The 17,757-nt window shown below is 53.7% G+C and overlaps 1 protein-coding gene across 1 annotated transcript in view; it reads right to left on the bottom strand.

Annotated features, from left to right (window-relative positions):
* The window catches only part of PLXNA2 (plexin A2), a 263,224-nt gene that overhangs the window by 146,632 nt on the left and 98,835 nt on the right, over positions 1–17,757 (bottom strand). Inside the window, exon 4 of the mRNA XM_090026679.1 lies at positions 2,356–2,490. Coding sequence (XP_089882805.1) covers positions 2,356–2,490 — 135 coding nt within the window. The remainder of the gene's footprint in view (positions 1–2,355; positions 2,491–17,757) is intronic.

Raw genomic sequence — 17,757 nt, 5'->3', positions numbered from 1 at the left:
TGACCCTCCCCCTTCCTTGGACTCGTATCAGGACAGGTAACGCACAACAGGCTGCACACGCGACTCCTTTAGGTTGCTTTTGCTCGACAATCCAAGGGACGGCATTAGGATCCCGCTACCCAGCTACGGCACTGACGGACAGCTGGGACTGAGCTCTGGGTAATTCGAGGAGGAGCACAAGGTCGTCAGGGGGCATTAAACTGCAACAAATGTGTGCTTCCCACCCCAGGGGCAAAAGCTCTGGGCATCCCCTACGCAAGCAAAACTGGGCTCAAACAGACTCCCTGTTCCTGTACTGGACCTTTGGGTGCTCTGGTACATGAGCCACCACCACCACCGCGCCCCGGCTGCATCACGTCAGACTGCAGCACCGTGTGCACGGACCCCCGCTAGCACTGAACAAGCAGCTTCCGGTGTCGGAGCAAGGGCTGTTTTGTTGCTACCTTTGACGGGAACAACTGTATAGTTAAGAGAAATGTGAGACAGGCTTTGAGCACAAAAGGCCCGTCCCTTAGGTCTGTGCCCTGCTGTGGCAGCACAGAGCTCCGCGCGGGCTAATTTACCCTCCCAAGGACCCTCCAGGGATGGCTTTACGGGAGCTGGCTCTAACTACCCCGCAGCACAGACATGTCCTGAGACAGGCATCCATCAAGCCACCAGCCTTATTAATCTGTATTATGCAGTCCTGAGTGAGAGCCACTAAAAGGCTTAACCGAGTCAGCGAACCCAAGACCCTGGCTTAGTGGTTGGGACCCCCTGTGTTTTCCATCTCCGACAGGAACGTCGCAGGCTGGATGCGTTACAGCTGAGGACCTGGATTATTTACACTGCGTTGGCTCCCTCAAGCAACAGACTCCAGTGGCCTGCAGGCCATAAATTTCCATCATAATCATTTTGGTTTTGCTTCGCACAGTGCGGTCCCTCTTTGCAGAGGGGCAGTTTATCATGCTTATAAACAGGTTCAGAAGAAGGGCCGAGCAGACAGTAAATAGTGAGGAAGCCTGGAAACGCTGACACAGGCAGGGAGGCGATGACTCAGTCGCTGGCGCTCTTTCTGCATCCCCACTTGAAATCTCACTTTGGGCCAGAGTGAGTTAATAATCACACCTCACAACTAGCTCACGAGTCGGAGGAGTTTTAACAGTCTCACACTAGTCTTTTGTGAAGGGAAACAGTCTCCAAGAAACTGCTGCCTGGTTTGTCACAACACAACCAGCTGCTCCTCTTCGATGGGCTACAGAGGAGGAGAGAGAAACCCCGGCAGAGCTTGAGCATGGGGGGAGAGGCAAGCCAAGAGTCAAGTGCATTAGCAGAGCGTGGGGTGGGCAGCGTGCCTTGACCAAGGTATTCACATGACCCCCCCAGCACAGAGGCTGTCACCAGCACAACAGCACCGGGAAATGGGAAAGTGCCACCCCTATTTTCCAAAAGGGGACCCGAGGTACAGACCAAGTGCCCTGCTCAGGCTCACGTAGGAGGTTTGTGGTAGAGACAAGAATAGAAACCAGGTCTCCTATTAGTGCAGGGTTTTTTTTTTTGGTCTGTTTTTTTGCACCGGTCCTGCAAGCACTGCCATACCAGGTCAATGCATGCAGTGGATGGAGCAAGCTCCAGTTCCACCACCCAACACCAAAAAAAATCTGCTCAATATAGACCTCCGATGGAGGACATATTAGTGCAGTGCCCTGTTCACCAGCATGTCTGCAGGAGGGTGCATGTAAATGCATGTACAAGACTGGAAAGCAGGAGCGGCTTCAGGTCAAGACTCATTGAGCTCAAGGGAACAGCAGCTGGGAGTAGGATGGGTGAGCAGGACCCGACATAACCAAACGCTCGGTTCTGTTGGCCAAATCTGCTCATACAGCGCCTGCTCGAAGCACGTCCTGACTCTGGCCCTGGGCACTGCAGTCACTCATGCTCATAAAAAGTTTTAAAACATCACTGAATCCAGAAAGAGGAATAGCGAAGGACGCTCCAGCAGAGCCATGCATAATAGCTTCCTGCCAGCCAAAGAGGGCAACGAATGGCAGAGGCTTGTGCGGGGGACACACTTTCCGAGCAGACCGAGGTCCAAATCCCCAAGCCATATTTCACCAGTGGCAGCTCAAAACAATTTCCAGCTCTTGCAGACAATAGTGTGCTGGCAGGGAGAGAAACTCTTTCCCCTCTAGTGTGCACAAGGTTTCCTCTGGTCAGAACCAGATAAAATTCAGCTTCCTTTGGCACCATACCTGCCTGCATCGATCCCTGAACTACAGCTCAAGAGAGCACAGCAGTACTGCAGCTGCTGATGCCACTTTGATGCCTTTAGGGAAGAGAGCTGCAGGTATGAAGGTGTAGAAGAGTGCTGCTTACCTGTCTTTCTGACATGACGTACAGGTACTTGTGATCGATGGAGAAAGCCATGTCTCGAAGGATAGGGCTCCCGTCCTTGAAAACTGTGACCATTTCATACTGAATTCCTCCATGAGGGGGACCATCTGCCCGGATCTGGAAAAAAGGACAGGAAAATCATGGGTCACATTCTCTTATCCTAACGTGCCAAAAAGAAAGGCAAGTTCTTAAGCAAATGCACTGCTTGCAAGCTGGCGACACGAGGACAGGAAGGCAGGGATTGAAGCAGCCGCTCCTTGTGCACCATGGTACAAAGGCTATAGCAAACAAGAGCTTTCCAGCCTGGCAGGGAGGAAGAAGTAGGCAGCTGGTGCGCTGGGACCAGCGCTTCACAAGCCGACCACAATTGTTGCAGTATTCTTTTGTGCTCTTTTCTCGGTTGGATTTGTCATGTGTATACCCAATGCCCATCAGTACCCATACCAATAAAGAAAACCTTTCAGATCCTGATAGACTGTCTTCGCAGCTTCAACAGAGTCAAACGAGCTACATCAATTTATACCAACAGAGGCTCTCACACCGCTGAGGCCTTTGGAGGAAAAGCAAAACTCGGAAAGTCTCAGATCTCTCCGCTAGTGAATGCGAAAGGAGAGATAATGTATGAGGGCAGCCTGTGAAACCCAGACCCTCCTTCATTATGTGCGAGTTGACTGTATACACAGATGCTCAGGCCCAGGTTTCTCTGTACTCAGCACTTGTAACTGGGACCAATTTTCCAGAAGAAAACTTAAGGTGCACCCGGTGTGCTGGCTTCTTCCGACATCTGAGGCTCCCTATTGAGCCCTTCTGCCCACGGGGTCTGGATCTGATCTCACCGACTGCCATTAATTTTAGTGGACTCAAGCTTGGCGGGAGAGGAGAACCCAGGCTCCCATGTTCATGCTGTGATTTTGGGAACACAAGGCAAGCAATAAGGCCTTTCAAATGACTGATCCTTTTTGCCTATCCCTTCTCCCACAGCCCCAAATGCAATTTGAAATCAGTTCAAGTTGGTACCACCGGTAAATACCAGCCCTGGATCTGATCTAATGTAGAGTGGCAACTCTTTTAGTGGGGTCCTGCATTGCTGATGGCTCGTCACCGTGATATCAGAAATGTAAGCAGCACATGGCTAGCATCTGTCACATCGAGTTGGTTCCTTGCGTCTCCTCGTTCTCTGGAGCAAAAAGTTGAGCGTGGGTTAAAAATAAAACCACGTTGGGTGAGAATTTCAAAGCCGTAAGCACGAGGCCCGCTGAACCGGGACTGAGGGGCTTTGAAAGGCCACCCTGGGTGACAGTCCCTGCAACCACCTCCCTGGGGAGAACCAGCCCTGTAGTTTCATGCTCGGAAAACGAGCGACTCGCGACGGTTACCATCTCTCCTCACCAATGTTCCCCATCAATGTAAAAGCGCTAGGGACCGAACCTGCACGTCGCCCAGCCTGCTGCCATCTCACCCCTTGCAAATCCGCAAGGTCCGGCAAGGGAAACGGAGCCACCGCGCAAGCTGATGAGCTGACAGATAAATGACTCGGTGGCCATATGGTCCGATCACTCTGAAGGCCTCCTAGTCTATTGGTATGGTGGCTGCAGGATTGCGCTGATCCCTCCCCCAGCAGGAAACCCTGCTCAAGTTGCGACGAAGCCCGCTGCGGGGGGGCAGGCACCATTGCTGGCGAGACTACGACTCTTCCCAAAGTTAATGCTTTATGGCTTTGGGGGCTATGCAGGGGGGGCCAGGAGGAGGGATAAGCAAACCATTTACACTGCGCCTTCCCGACCAGGATTTGCATATTTGAATAGCTGTTTGACTGCAACACGGTGTCTACATCATGCCGAGCTGAAAGCACTGGCAACCATCAGGCTGGGGGATTAGACCAGTCATGCGAGCCAATGGCTCCATGGCATCAGCTAATGGCCCGGTGGCTCTTGGTGACAGAGATACTGCTACACGCTGGCCAGGAAACTGCGCTGCGTGCCGGGCGCTTTCCGGCACGTGCGTGCGGCCCTGCTAGGAGAGGGGAGCGCAGGGGGACCGCGGAGACTTGGAAAAACCTCTTATCGCAAAGAAGCCATCTGCTGCAGGCTCGCGCCGGGCTGTCGTGCTGGATGCTGCTTTGCTGTTCAATTACTCCGTGCCCGACGGCTGCAAGGAGGCTCGGGCACGCAGGATGAGCCGCGGCGGATGTGGCTGCGTCCTCAGTAACGGTGCAAGGGGCGTGCAGCAACTCTCACTTGCAGGAAGACAGTGGCGTGGAGGGGTTTGAACTTGGCCTGGGGAAACAGGAGCGTGGGGGGTCTAATTCCCGTCTCTGTTGCTGCAACGTGGCAGTGGGAAGAGTGCTCGCCACTGCCGGGATCCCTTTGCATGTGAACTTCAAGCTCCCTCCCTGGGTGGGGACAACAGCACTGATCTGGCTTTGCACAGCCCTTTAAGGCCTCAGTGGGAAATACCGCTGGGTTTCCATGCTCACCGGGAGAAACCTCCGCAGTGCATCCCACTGGCCTCAAGGAGCCGGAGTGCTCCCCATCGAACCAGCACAGAGCCGGGGCTGGACCCACAGCCAGGCTGGGCTGCTCTCCTGCCTCCTCACCTCTTAGCTGTTACAGGCTGAGGGGCAGAAAGCCAGGTTTGGGGTTCAGACCTGCCGAACGGCTCACGGCGGAAGCGCGCGGCTGAGCTGCGTTGCCTCTGCTTCCAGAAGGGAAGTGCCGAGCACGCCCGGGGGGCCGAAGCGTCCGGAGACGCTCGTCCGACTGCGTCCAGGTCAGCAGGAGAAAGGTGGACGCTGCACCAGCAGCAGCCGCTGGAAGCCTTGGGTGGCCAGGAGCCACGCAGGTGATCCACGACCTCCGTGGCCTCTGCTCCTGGGGACTCGCTGGCTGCGCCGTCCCCGAGCCACATGTGTGCTCCCAACCTCAGCCTCTCTCCTTCGCTCACCCATCATTAAGCCAGCTGTTTAAAGCTGTTGCCGTGGCAACAGCCTCCCAAGTCCTTCCATTAAAATGTCTGATTGTAAGTTAATTATTCCTTGCCGGCCGGCCGGAGACGTGGTGCGCTCACGGGCAGCCATCGAGCCCGCTGCGGCGACATTGCTCCCGCGCGGCCCGGCTGGCACGGTCAGCAAGGACGTGCTCTCATTCTGGGCTCTTCTCCCATTTCTGGGACTCTCAGCTATTCCTCCTCCCAGTTGTCTTAAGGGGCAGCCGCCTGGGGAAGGCAGCAAACTGGGACTCGAGGGTTCGGGCATTACAGCTGCCGTCTCTGCCTGGGGTTTGGGGTGCAGCGTCTGCAGCAGCCTGTGCAGGCAACCGCCTGGGGCTTTCCTCCTTTCTCCGGGGCCACCCTCCTCCTCCCGAGCAGGCAGCTCTGCTCTTGGCTGCTCTGAATATCACACTTTTCTGGCAATCATTCCTGTCCAAAAATAAACCTGAACTTGGCTACCTAGAGTCCCTCCTGCATTCTGGTCGCAGGGCAACCTAGCTCCAGGGTGTCATCCAGCCAGAAAAGATGCCACGCTTAGACCCACGGCACCGTCGCCAGTCTGTTCCTGATGGTTTGGTTTCCACGACAACAAATGGGGATGTCAAGAGGGAAGAATGATGCCCTCAGCGAATTGGGAAAGGGAACCGAGGGGTCAGCACCGCAGCAGGGAGAGAGAAAATTATTCTTCGACTTCACTTCTGGGCATCGTTGCTGCCGCGTGAGCCTCCCACGGCCTGGCAACTGGGCTAATAAATACGGTGCCACTGACACCAGTGGAAGGAAGTGCCCATCTCTGGCTTTGCAGAAATGCTGTTCTGCTTTGCTCTTGGAGGTGCTACGTGGACCACCTTTGAACCTGAAAATATGGGCACCACCATGGATGGTCTTTCCAAAGGGACCTAGCTTCCCGTGACACCTTGTGCGCGCAACAGGACTCTCAGCATGCTCCATCGTGATCTCTTTCCTACAGCTCTGATCGCCTGTTCTCTTCTTAATTGCTAACGAAGCCACATGTGTGCATTGGGTGCCATCGTCCATGCTAGGCTGGTTCTGATCAGTACTTGGGTGGGAGAAATGAGGAGCAAACAAAAGGGGTAGCGGTCATGAGTTGGCACAAAGAACAGCAATAGTTATAGCTTATAACAGGAACAGGAATAGCAATAGGAATAAGAAGCCGATTCTAGCAAACCTGGAAAACACCTCGTCTGGGAGAGCCTGAACACTGATCCCAACTTCGATTATTTTGACAAAAAACCTTGCAATTTTTTTGGCAGATCCAAACTTTCCTTTGGGGGGTTGGGGATGATAGGGGCAGGGGGTCGATGCTTGGGGGGCGGCAGTATTGAGGCGTCCCCGTTCTGACACCAGAGGACCCATTTCTGATTCACTTTGAAATCAGTGGCAGGGAGGCAGCGCGGCACTGCTGAGCGCGGCAGAAAACCCAGCACAATCCCGGTCTCTCTGTGTTCCTTTAATTGTGTCAAGATGACTTTTTTCTTCCGCCGGCTGCAGGACCAAGGAAGGGGAGGTTTGAAAGCGAGGAGAGAAGAAGGGGCCCGTGAAAGAAGGCCAGACTGGCAGGTGTGGGGGTAGGTGGAGATCCAGCGACAAAAACCCAAGCAGGACAAAGTGCCCAGAACAAAGGCACGCTCATTGCTCAGCAGCGTGAGATAGCAGAGACAGAGGAGGCTGAGGGCAGAGCGGAGGCCCTGGACTTGGCTGTGGGTCGGAGGAGTCAGCTGGGACAGATACAGCTCTTTCCTCGATCATCTTGATGCATGCTGACAAATATACCCTGGAAAGGTGCCTAACCCCATAATCTGCAAATCCAAATATCAGCCCTAGCTCCGAGCACGCAGGCCCGGGGAAACATGCCCACATGACGAAACAATGCAGTTCCCTTCGGAAACGGCAGTTCTTCAGAAGGCATCGGGGAGATTTATGTGGCTAATACCCCTACAATACAGACTGCAGGCATAAGCTCAGCATTATCTTAACAGATTAGCAAAATACCATATTGTGTCACGTATATGTTGCAGCGTAGCACCCCCGGTGATAGCGTACGATCCATTCACGGCGCTAATATGACATGAAGCTCCAACGTACCCATCGTATTAGTGCTTCCACAATGCGTTTTGCCTGGTGTTACGACTACGAAAGTGAAAATGCATCTGGGTCTCCTTCTCGTGCCTCCCACCGGGCTCCCATTAAAGGGCATTAAGACCCTTTGTACGAACCTCTTATGATTAAATTACCTGTCTTTTTTCATTATTATTATTATTTCATTATTTTTCCACGAGACTAAATCTCATGCTGGAGCCCTCGGTGCCAGAAATATAGCTGAATAAGTCTTTGTGTGGAAAGGACCGGCTCCCCGCTGCACATCCTGAGAGCAAGGCAAGGCCAGTTTGTGTTAACCCCTTAAAAGCCGCAGCTACCTCGCCGCGTACACGGGCAGCGGAGGGGAAACGGCACCGAAGGCATCTGTATTGTTAGCTCCCTACTGTCTGCGTGCAATGGGCTGTGCAGGCTTCCCATGAGTGCAACAGATATCCTGCTGATCAGGTTCTCCAGGTCAGGAGGTGAGGGGCTCTGGGCGAGTGCGTCATCTCCAGCTCTTTGTGCAGGATCACGACAACGTGGAGCACTCAGCTGACCCCAGAGCCCCGGCCTCGCTCCCTTCCTGCTGGGATTTCAAGCCCCATGGGGTGAATTCCTCTGCATAACATTAAGTTGGTGTCAATGAATATTCCTGGTGGGCCCTTATGAGCTCCAGGGCTGCTCAGCAGCATGTCACTGCATCTATTTCTGGAAACGAGAAACAAAGACGTTTGGAAAGTGCCATATGCTCCCAAGGCATCTCCTTTGAGAACGGCTGCAACAGCCTCTCATGCTGCTTTAGCTCGTCTGATCCAGCTCACAGGTATTCCTCCCCCCGCCCGCGCTTCCCAGGGAAGTCTGGGCCGGATGCCTTGCTTCAGAGATGGGACACAGCACTGCCGTGAGCAAGGTCCGGCCGCAAGAGGGGCAGGGAACGGTTTAGGCGGCCTAACGCGCTGCTGTCACCTGCGTGGCCTGTGATTCCTCGGGGTATCTGCTGCTCAAAAGAGTTTCTGCGAACAAGGGATTCGGCAATGCAAAGGCAGGAGAAGATAAACCGTGCCAGCCCAAGCCCTCCTGTGCGTGACTGTCAATAATCTCTGCTGAGGGGATTTACAGGTCCTAATTCAATTTAATTGCACCGGGCTATCCTGCCACCACGGTGAGGAAAGAAGAAGGGGAGATGTGCATGGCGATACGGTATCTTTCTGCTGGTTACTGTGCTTTCCCCACCCCGTGCTGCTCACGTCAACACCTGTTACAGGGATGCCAGGTCCCCTGCCTTTGCAATGCCCACTCAAGGAGAGGTGATTTTGCCTCCCACACAGAAAATGCACCTGCTTGTCTCTTCCATGTTGCAGCACGACCCGTGGAGGCTGCAAATCATAATGCAGGCCTCTCCAAGAGCCCTACAGACCTAATATAACACTCTTCTGTGGATGCAGAACCTGATCCAGTTCCTGCTGGAGCCAATGGCAAATCTTCATTGACTTCAGTGGCACAAGACCAGGCTGTGATAAAGCACCCTTCACTGGAGGTTTGCACAGGGCACTGCCAATATCAATTAATCCTCTCCGCACCCCGGCAAGCTGGGCGAGGATCAATTTTACAGGTGACTCTAATGAGGCACAGGAGGTCAAGTGACTTGGCCAGGGTTATGGCATAAGTCAGTGGAGGAGCTGAGCGCAGAGCCCTGGCTGTAGGCACACGGCTCCAGTCCCAGTCCCCAGACAAGCCCCTCTCCGTTTCCGTCGGGCAGCGGGGGCCCGACCTGACAGAGCTCAGCTTTCCCCACTAAACCTGTGGTCCCATGTAGACGAGCAACAACGGTGGTGTGATTTAGTACCCTGCTCTCTGCTCTGTGGGAAGTCGCCCCTCGCCATTAAAGTGAAACAGTAATACTCTTAAGTATCTTTCCTTTAAATCATAGCTATGCCCATGAGGAAATTCATGACAACCCTTTACATGCACATTCAATTCAAATCAGCATATCCAATTAACTCCGTTACCTGAAGGCCCCCTCATATCCGAGGCTCTTTCACTCCTGTCATATTTCCTCTGCTTGGCCCTAAATTATGGCAGGATAGAGTCATTCTTGGTGGGCATTTTCTTCAGCTCCCCTCCTCACCCCAGCAGATGTTATTGGGATTGAATCAATAAAGGGGGCCATTTCTAAAAGGTCACCAATTTCCTGTGCTAAATGGATGGTAGAAAAAAGAGCCCCTTATGACCAAAAAGAGCAGCCAAGTTCCCCTCTCCAAGGAGCGAGGAAATCCATAAACTCTAGAGCCACCTTGTCTTGCTAGAGATTAAATACACAGACCAATTCCTTGCAGGTGTCTCCTTTCAAGCCTCATCTGGGAAGTAACTCAGGGCTGTGAAGTGGTCCACGAGCTCTACAGATCAAGCCATTTGAAGGGCACATCGTCATGTGGATCTGCAAATCCCTGCCTCTGTCTGCTAGCACCTTCTGTATCAAGTGCACTTATGAGTATATGCATGCAGTTCCCTTCCAGCATGCACTGTGAAAAAAGGTCTGAAGCACAGCAAATGTGGTCCCCAAATAAGAGTAGGCCCCGTCTCTGCATCGCTTGGGTGACAGAGACTCGATGCTGACTGTCACTTTGCACAGAACCACTTCCATCACCGCTGTGGGCCAAGGGAGGGGACACAGTGACGTTTTTGGGAACCCCAGTTGTTTTGGCTACAGAGAGATGTCGAAAGGGAGGTAAGTAATGGGGTCAGAAAGAGAGAGAGGCGGCTACAGGACGCAGAGGAAAACTTCTGCAGGAAACCCCACGAGAAGCCTCACAGCAGCCCGGAGGGTAGCGAGGTGGCACTCTCTCCACACACGGCTAGTGGGGAAACTGAGGCAGAGAGCCTGGAAGTGATTTACTGAGGTCACAGGGTTCATTATACTGCTCATTTAACACCGTGAGTTACTGGCCCAGCTGACTTTGTAACCCAAGTGTCCCGACTCAGTCCTGTGCCTTCATCACATCCTTCCTCACCATTGTCAGCACAGAGATCTGTGCTCCACGCAACGCTAACCCCTTCCTGCGACAGCGCACAGCACACCACGGCTGTTGTGCATTCAAAACAGCGTCCTCCCAGCATCCATCAGACGTGATGGGGAGATTCAGGGCTCTTTGAAACAGAGCATCTTAACTATCCAAGAAACCACGAAAGCTGAGCCAGGAGAATCTGCGCTCCTTCCACCCCTCCTCCCCCCATGCTAGCCACACATTTCCGACCCTCTTGCAAGGAAGGAGCTTCCTCTCCCCGCTGGTCTCAGCCGCAGCAGGAACGCCCAGCGAAGCTCTGCCTCCGAGCAGAGATGCTGGGATCTGGGCTGCAAATCCAACCCGACATCCCAGCTCCCCATTGCACTGCTGAGCATGAAGAAACGAAGCAGGAAGGCAGCGTGAGGCTGGGACCACCTGTCTGCTCAGATTTTCCAGCGCTAAGCATTTGTTTCTCGACATGCTTTCCTCCCCCATCCTCTTGCCAGAAGTAAGCAGAGCTCCAGGTGCCCACGTAGCCCGACTTCCATGCAGCCGGTCTTGTCAGGAGCCTGCGTTTCCCTGCGGATGGACGCGCGGCTCTTCTCCGCTCCAGCGTGTCCCTCATTTCCAGGGACCAAAAGCTTCATTTGTTCATCAGAGCACGGGCAGGAAGTTGAAACTTTACAAACCAGGGAGGAAGCAAGCAGGAGGGTCGGGAAGCAGGCCGGGGTGAGCTGCAGAGTCAGTTAATGAGGTGTCTACAGCCTTGCGGCCAGCGCGGAGAGCGATGCGGGGCGAAGAGGAGACAAGCAGCAGTTTATTGCCATCAGGCTTCATGACCCAGCTCTTGTATAAATTCAGCGCTCGTGCCAGAAACGCATCTCCTCCCTGAGTGCTTCTGTCCCACACATGTGCTTTTCCCGGTTCCCTTGCCCAGCCATGGTAGTGAAACATGCCAAGTCCCCTGGAGAAGGACACTCAGCTTGGCCTCAAGGGCTGGGAGAGGAGCATGGAAACCTGTGCAGGCTCCTGCTGATGAGCTGAGCTGAGAAAGGGGACTATCAAGCGGGGACAGCAAGTGCCGCAAAAGGGCTAAAATACCCCTGATTGATCAAACGCAACTACTTTGACTGTCACTCATGAGCCTGCCTTTGACCAAAGCTGCTATTAGCACTGATTTCTACTCCCCCCCCCGGCTTAAACGATGCTGCATACCGTCTGTCTGGAGTTGGCACACAAACTGGGGAAAAAATACTTTCTTTCTTGAAGTCTCAGCCCACTGCCCAGACCAAGTGACTGCAAGGACATTGCTGGGGTGGGTAGGGTGGCGCAGAGAGTTGCCCCTCTCTCCCTTCCTGGAGCTGGCACCAAGCACAGCCGGATGTCATGTCAAGGGGAGCACAGATCGCTTCTGTTTCAGAGAGAGCCGGAGCAGCTCTTGGCAAATGACAGGCGAGTGCAATGCTGACGCCAAATCTGCTGCCTTGGGATGCACCTATGAGGCTGCTGCGGAGGAGCTCGGCTCTCCCGCCAGGGGCAAGGGGCCCTGGGAACTCAGCCTTTCCTGCTCACAGATTTGAAAGGGGGACTTGGCAGTTTTTCCACTGGCCTCTTCCCCATACACGCGTGTGCACGCTGGTTCCTTGTGCCAGCGGTTCACCAGTGTGCTGCAGGACCCTGCGCACTGGTTTGTGTGTGTCGTGGCTAAGGCACCCAGTGCTGGACCCACAGTACAGGAGGAATCAGCTATTCACACGTGGCACACGGGGCCCTCGGGAGCAGGTCGTGACTGCGGGTCTGTTCACAAACACTGGAGTTATTACTAAAGGATGGCTCATGAGCACTGTGGTGCTACATGCCCATTAGTTATTGCAAGATCCTTTACAAGAGCTGGGTCTGCACAACATGTGACAAGTAGCACCGAGCTCTTGCCAACTTTTACTTTAAGGGAAAAGGCGGCTGAGAAAACCAAATGTGTGCACGCACAGAGTAGCATGACTCCAGACTCTGCTAATCTAATGCACAACGCAGGCAAACCGCTACAGTCCAGAAACAGAACAACTCTTTCTAAACCTTGAAATAAAGGAGGTTTCTCTTATCGCCAAAAGTGGTGCTGGCTAACGGACAGCTTCGATAGCGAGCCTGATCTGAGAGCAAACAACTCATCTCACACTATCCCAGGAGTTTCCGCTTCCTAAAATAAAATGTATGCATCCATTTCCCCTTGGGCTGCTCTTTACAGCAGCAGCTGCAGCACAGACCTGCTGAGCAAGATGGAAAGGAAAAGCCGATGAAATAACCGCCTCTGACAACTGAAGCAAGAGAGCGAGGGGGGACAGTGCCCTGGCACTTCGCGCTGCCTAGGAGCTGGGTCCATAACGGTGCACAAGTGCCCCTGCTGATCAGCAAGTTTCCCAGCAGCCGTGGAAAAGAAATATCCTGGTCTACACAACTTCTGGAAAACAATATGTTGAAGCTTCAGTCCAGACTCTGCGTAATTCAAGGGAATTTTGTTCTTTTTAAATAATGTAAAGACCTTTTAGGGATTGGGTTTGTTTGAATGGTTCCATTTTTTGTCCGTCTACTATTCACATGCAACACATCCTGGGGTGGAGGGGGCTTTCTCTTTCCACGCCAATCCTCTGCCTCCCCTCAAGCCCCTTTGCCATGCTGGTCTGCCTGCTTCTGTTTTAGGTGTTTGCAGCACACCAGGGCTCTCAGCGCTCCATCTGATGCTGTAGTGTACGGGGTAAGTAGGCCATCACGCTCAGGTACTGATGGCGATCCCAGCATTACAGTATCGAAGCTTTAAGTGAATGGGTTTATTTTCACAACACTCCTGTAAAGCAGGATTATTCCCAATTGACAGGCTGAGGCCACTTTAACTGTGCTGGCCCAGGCATGCCCCCTGCCTAGGTGACGGCACAAAACTGCCTGGTAGCAGATCCGGTGCCGCACGTGCTGATGCAGCTCATTCCGGGTCGCCGGAGCAAAATAATCCCTGCTGACATCCGTGCCTCATGCCAGAGAGCTGCAGCCGCTCCCCGGCTTTTACCAGCATAAGGAAAGATAATCGCTCCCGACTGCCAGCAGCGCATACGACGCGTTGACGCGGCCATGCCAGGGAAACGTGGCGATGGCCGAGCAGCTTGCACTGGAAGTCCAGTACAGCAGGCAAGGGACCTGGTCCCCTGACTCCCAGGCTGGAGCCCTAATCGCTGGACTGGCCTTGCTCTCCCATCAGGATAATGCAGCCATGCAACCTGGGATTACCCAGGAAACCACCAGCAATGCCGTGGGTTGCCGAAGCGTTGCCCAGGCTCAGCGCTGCAATGTCCCAGTGGAAGCTGGCTGCATCTGGAGGTGCTGCCTCTCTGGTGACAGGCGGCCTGAATGAAGGTCCGGAGCAACTTGCTGAGTGAGCCACGGCTCCCACACCCTGGAGGCCTTTGCACTGCCTGCAAATGAGGTTGGGGAGGATCAAACTCCAACTCAGATCCCATGGGCTACAGGTGCCAGTACAAAGCCTTCAAAACAGAGCTGCGCGGCTTCTGCCTCCCTCTTTGCAAGTCCTTCCTCCTCTCCCTTCCCCCTCTTCTCCTGGAGAGAAGATCTTCCCAGATAAAATATGGAGGATGGTAAGGAGGCACCATGCAGAGACTAATCAGCAGCCCCAGTGTCTTTAATTTATTACCGCATGAGAGGCTTGTTGAGAACAAAGCTGGCAGTTCGGAGGATCATTCCTTTAAAAGATTTTTTATTTGAAAAGCTGTCAGCTCGCACCTCGTCACATCCCTACTCGCAGGAGAAGAACTTTAATAATGTGCCACCTCATGCAAATGAGCTCCTAATTAATTAAGTACTATTCTTCTGGGGAATGGATTCATTAGAATCAAAATTTGGGCAGACGGGTTGGTTAGGTTGTATTTTTTTACCTTGATTTTAAATCACCTGGCGTCTGCTTTGCCTCGAGTCCCGGCACTGGAGATGGAGCTGATTGAGGGAGCCCACTGGCTTCCTACAAAACTTTTGCATACCTGCAACTTCTTTTGGAAGAAACACCATTTCTGTGCATAATCTTGGCCTTTGACACATGCCTCCCAGCTGTTTCTCATGCACGGGATTTCATTTACTCCAAACTCCAGGTCACTCACGCCCTACATAAAAGTACTCCCTGTGCCTGAAGTAGGGTGTTTGTACCCAGAAGCTTCCATAAAACATTTTTTCCAACTATTTAGCTGGTCTAATAAAAAATACCTCATTTAATCAAAGAACCTTGCCTGCCTATGTCCGCAGACCAACACAGCTACACCCAACCACCCTATGGACAATTTTATCATCCAAAATTATTCACTTCACAAATGAAGGAATCTTGGAACTGATTAATATATTTCAAGATCAGAAGGCATGAACCGTTAGATATCTAGTCTGATCTCCATATAACATTAGCAATGTCACATCATTAAGCCTAGATGGGAAAGGCCTTCCCCTTACTCTGAAAGTTTGCTAGATGTTGACCTTTCCCCCCATCCTAAACCAGGATGAAAACTGAACGCCTCAGCTATTTCTATGAACAAATAGGGCCACAAAATCTATAACTCCCCTGACCTGTCCAAGCAAGTCTCCATAGGACTGAAAGAATAATATAAAATGAGGGTGGAAGGGAGCTCAGGAGGTCACATCTAGTCCATCCCCTGCTCCAAGCAGGACCAGCCCCAACTACATCATCCCAGCCAGGGCTGTCGACTCGGGTCTTAAAAAACCTCCAAGGATGGAGAGTCCGTAAGCTCTCCTGGTAACCTGTTCCAGTGTTCGACTACCTTCCTAGCGAGAAAATCCTTCCTAATATCCAACCTCAGCTTCCCTTGCTGCAGCTGGAGACCACTGCTCCTTGTTCTGTCATCTGCCCCCACCACCGAGAAGAGAAGAGACGTGGGGCCCGATCCAGAACCCAAAGTCAAAGAGGGGGTTTCATGCATTGTAGGAAACAAGGGTTGAAAGGAACCGCAGGAGGTCACATCTACTTCAGCCCCCTGGGTCTGGGGCTTTCCAGTGGTTTGTGGACTTCTGTACACAGCGGGTGTCTTACTATGGCAGTGGTTAGAGCTCTTCTCCTACCGACCTCCCCTCAAAAACCAGCCCGAAAGCCCACCCGAGAGCCGCAGCTGCGAGCAGGGGATACTTCCTGCGGCACCGCTAATATGGGAAAATTTCTGTGGCTCAGCCTGCAAGGCCCAGGCGGCCCATCAATCAAGCAGGCACCAGAGTCACTTACAACAGTTACCGGTTAAACCGTGCAAGCGCTGGAGAGCATCCTGCCTGCTATTCCCTGGGAGAGACGACGTCTGCAGAGGATGACAAAGGCAGCCTGCTTCTAATCTGTCCCTTAACAAAGAGCCCGAAGGTGCAATGACTTCCATTTTCTTTTGTTAAGCACTAAGCACCTTCCCCCCTGCCACCCCACCAGCACCACACGCCTTCTGTTATTATTCTTAAAGAGACGACTCCGTGCTTCTCTGGGGAACGGGAATCATTACCTTAACGGCACTTTGCTGCTGCAGGCTTTACATCTTGGCACCGAGCAAGGGAACCATCAAACAGGCTGAGAATTGGTCTGGGAGAGAAGGGAAGCAGGTAGGTGTTTCTGCTGCATCAGGCACTGCCTGCTTAACCCCTTCTGCAGCCCGGTCCTCCTGCCTCTGCGGCTCTTTCCATGACCGTCTCTGTCCCCAGCGCTTTGCAAAGCCCTTATGCATCTCCCTGCCCTCTAGGTCGATGAAAACATAGCAGTGTTCAGGGACAAGGTGTGATTTAAACCCTGCTGTGCCCACACAGGCCCTGCCTCCCTCCCAGAGATACTCCAGGCCTGGGCTGTCAGGCACGGTGCGCATCCTGGCGCTTGCTGAACGGGATCCCGACGTGAACGGACTGGCACGGCTGCACTCGCACCCCAGACACGCCGAACGTGTGGGCCCCACGACGGCTTCGCCTCGAGGCCGCTGGAAGCTGGCAGGCATCCCGTCGGCCCTTGCGAACCCTCCACGGGCGAATAGGGGCCATCACGCCTCATTGTGCTGGATGCCCGCAATGCGATTAAAGATTAACGTGTTTGGGGGTCGCGGGTTGGGTTTTCCTGGGAAGGGAGGCACACGCACTTGGGGTGGGCACGCCGGCTGCAGGTCAGGGGCAAGCCGAGCTCGCGAGCGCGCAGGAACTGGATGAAATAATCATGGCTGACAGGCCCAGGCACCGGAAGAGGCAGATAGAGATATAATGAACACACGCGCTCACACAACCCCCGGCAGGAAACGGCGATTAGGTCCTGCCAGCTGCCCAGAAGAAGAGCTGGCAGAGAGAGAAGGTCAGCTTGGTGCCTCCTCAGCTAATGCGTGTGGACTGGGCTGGATTCCAGGGGAGGCGCCGCCAAAACCGCGGGGCAGAGACGCAGAGCGCCGGGGGGCACAGCAGCACTGGCCGGCATTTCTTTCAGCCCCCCAGGGTGACCCAAATGCCTGGAAGTCCTCCCTGCGCCACACTGAGTTGCTACAGGACACAAATCCCACCCCCCACTCGCTGGCAAGGATGTCACGGGAGCATCTTGCATGGCACGACAGGGTCCTGGCGTGCACAACGCACGAGAGGGACGAACATGCTCACACGCCAGTAGTCTGCTGCACAGTGCTTATCGCTCCCCAGGGGCACGATACCCGCTCCCACAGGCCCGGGCTTGGGCACAGCCCCTCCGTGCCCGGCAGAAGTTCAGCAAGCTTCAGCAGCGTTATCCTGCTGGCTCCACCGTCGTCGCGCCGGTACTCCCTGTTAAGATGCGGCTTGACATGTCGTGCTGAATAGGCTGTGCTATTTATCAGGGGAGTTCGCAGAGCAGCATGGGCTTTTTAAAAAAACACCTTCCCCAGCCCTGTGCACGGGCAGGATGATTGTCCACAGGCAGAGTTCACAGTGCATGGGTTATGGGGAGCCCGAACAGGGGAAAGAGGGAAACAGCAGCCGTGGTGCAGCCCATGTTGGTACCAGGTGCTGGGCTGCCGAGGGATCAGGGAAAGTCCTGCATTAGACGTCTGCAGGCACGGAGGAACAAAAGGTTACTGTCCAGGTCGTGCCACGGAGCCCAGTGCCAGGTGGCCAAGAAAGAGGATGGGGTGCTGTTTAGAGATCAGCCAGTGTTGACCGTGCCCTTTCTTTGGAAATATCTGGATGCTTTTTCCTAAAGCCCCAGCTTCAGGAGTCTCGTTACTAAGTGAGAGCCCCCGTTCTAACAACAACCACCGAG

This window comes from Crocodylus siamensis, chromosome 13 (assembly GCF_052110815.1).
Source record: "Crocodylus siamensis isolate JL-2025a chromosome 13, ASM5211081v1, whole genome shotgun sequence".
In the NCBI taxonomy this organism is placed as follows: Eukaryota; Metazoa; Chordata; order Crocodylia; family Crocodylidae; genus Crocodylus; species Crocodylus siamensis.
This window is presented reverse-complemented; position numbering and strand designations above follow the sequence as displayed.